Below are 1,711 nucleotides of genomic sequence, written 5' to 3'. Positions count from 1 at the left end.
TCAGAGCGCATATCATGACCATTCCCAGCTTTATCCATTAATCTGGCTTCTTCTAACTACGTAGATCTATGGAGAAAACAAAGTTGATTGGATGTCCCGTGATGGACAGAGTGCCTACACCTTCCTCCACTACATGATTCATCAGCTCTCTTCAGTGTTTTATAAACCGGACACACGTACAATGAATCTTTATAATCTTTATTTTCTGTTGGAATCAGCCAGATCAGAGGCATTTCCACATACAGTTCCTTCGGTCTTGATCCCACCAACACCCCACTCCACAAATATTTCCACTATGTTGAACTCGAGGGAGAGAATGGTGAGGATATCCCTGTCCAGGATGTCTGGGTTGTCCAGGATGCTAAAGAGAGTCTTCTGGAAAACTTTTAGATTGATCTTTTTTATTAGGGATTCCCTCTGAAGTTTGATCAACTCCTTCACATTAATCTGTGTATCATCCAAACCATACTTAGTCGACACGTATCTTTTTATGGTCTCTAGGTGTGTACCACGCGCTTTTTCAACAGCAAGGATGGCACCCTTCCTTTGGGTCTTCGAGGAATTCATCCACAGTGTCAAAGAGAGAATATAAGTCCCAAACATTCCCACTTTAATGGCTACCTTACTTCTGTATGTATTAAAAATCTTCATCATTATAGACACAAAGCTGGTAGAAAAAGGCATGAATTTAGCAAGTTTGATTTAAGTTTGTTAATAAAAGAAATTAATGTTTATTAAAATAGAACATACATAGATTAATTAACTTAATATTATTTAATTGATGTTAATCCGATCGTTGTCCGCTGAAGGTTAATCTCCTCCTTTTAGAGGAGGAAGTCCCTCATTCTCCATATTATCTTCGTACGAATGACTTGCTTCAATTAAGAGGCTACTTGCTGAATTTATCTCATCAGTGATTCTGATCCCATGCATGTGCTCAACAATCAGTGTTTTCTTTAACACAACTGACTGTATATAAGACTGAGTTGCGTCTTCGATAGCCAACTTTTCAACGTAGTTCTTATAAAACTTGGAAACAAGCCCGTCCCAAGTCAAAACCAGTGGAATTATTTTCACTTGAGCGTGGTAAAGAATGGACAACTCTCCTGCCAATATATCGTATTTATGGCATTTTTCAACCTGCTTCAGGCGGTCCTGGGAAGTGATTCCCACTTCGATGAGATTAATAGAAGAAATAACTGTATTAAGGGAAGGTGCTCCATCAGTTGCATAGACAACTATATTCGTTATTGGTATATCTTTAACAATCAAAAATTCGTTAACTTTGTCAAACATTGATGCGTATTTTTCAATATCGAACACAATCAATTCCACTGAGTAACAACACGGTACAGAGACGTATCAATGACATGGAATCTGGTGAACCTCAGTCCTTTTCTTCTTAAGAGCAAAATCGACGACGTTTTTATTCGCAAATTTTTTAATCGTGACTTTTTGTATGGGGATTTTTTAACCAATCTTCTATAAATGTCGCATGCCCCCAGTAAATTGCATTAAACTAATCACTAATTTTATTCATGTAGGATACATATATAATGTAAATTTAGGAAGTAAATGCTTAACAATATAAAAGTGTTAATGAGGAATAATTAACAAACTCAAACCATCTTCCTGAACCAGGCCGACCGGTTCCAACTGTGATGGGAATCCGACAGTTTCGAGACCCCAAAAACACAGAAAGTCTTGACGG

General features: G+C 37.6%; 1 protein-coding gene across 1 annotated transcript; it reads right to left on the bottom strand.

Annotated features, from left to right (window-relative positions):
* Nucleotides 1–810: 810 nt before the first annotated feature.
* Nucleotides 811–1,296, bottom strand: LOC115230812. Its single transcript, XM_029800937.1, has one exon. The coding sequence runs from the start codon at nucleotides 1,294–1,296 to the stop codon at nucleotides 811–813; it is 486 nt and encodes a 161-aa protein (XP_029656797.1).
* Between the last annotated feature and the right edge of the window lie 415 nt (nucleotides 1,297–1,711).

Source organism: Octopus sinensis, unplaced genomic scaffold (assembly GCF_006345805.1).
Source record: "Octopus sinensis unplaced genomic scaffold, ASM634580v1 Contig16439, whole genome shotgun sequence".
Taxonomy (NCBI): domain Eukaryota; kingdom Metazoa; phylum Mollusca; class Cephalopoda; order Octopoda; family Octopodidae; genus Octopus; species Octopus sinensis.
Note: the sequence above shows the minus strand (reverse complement) of the source record. Positions and strands in the feature narration are given on the sequence as shown.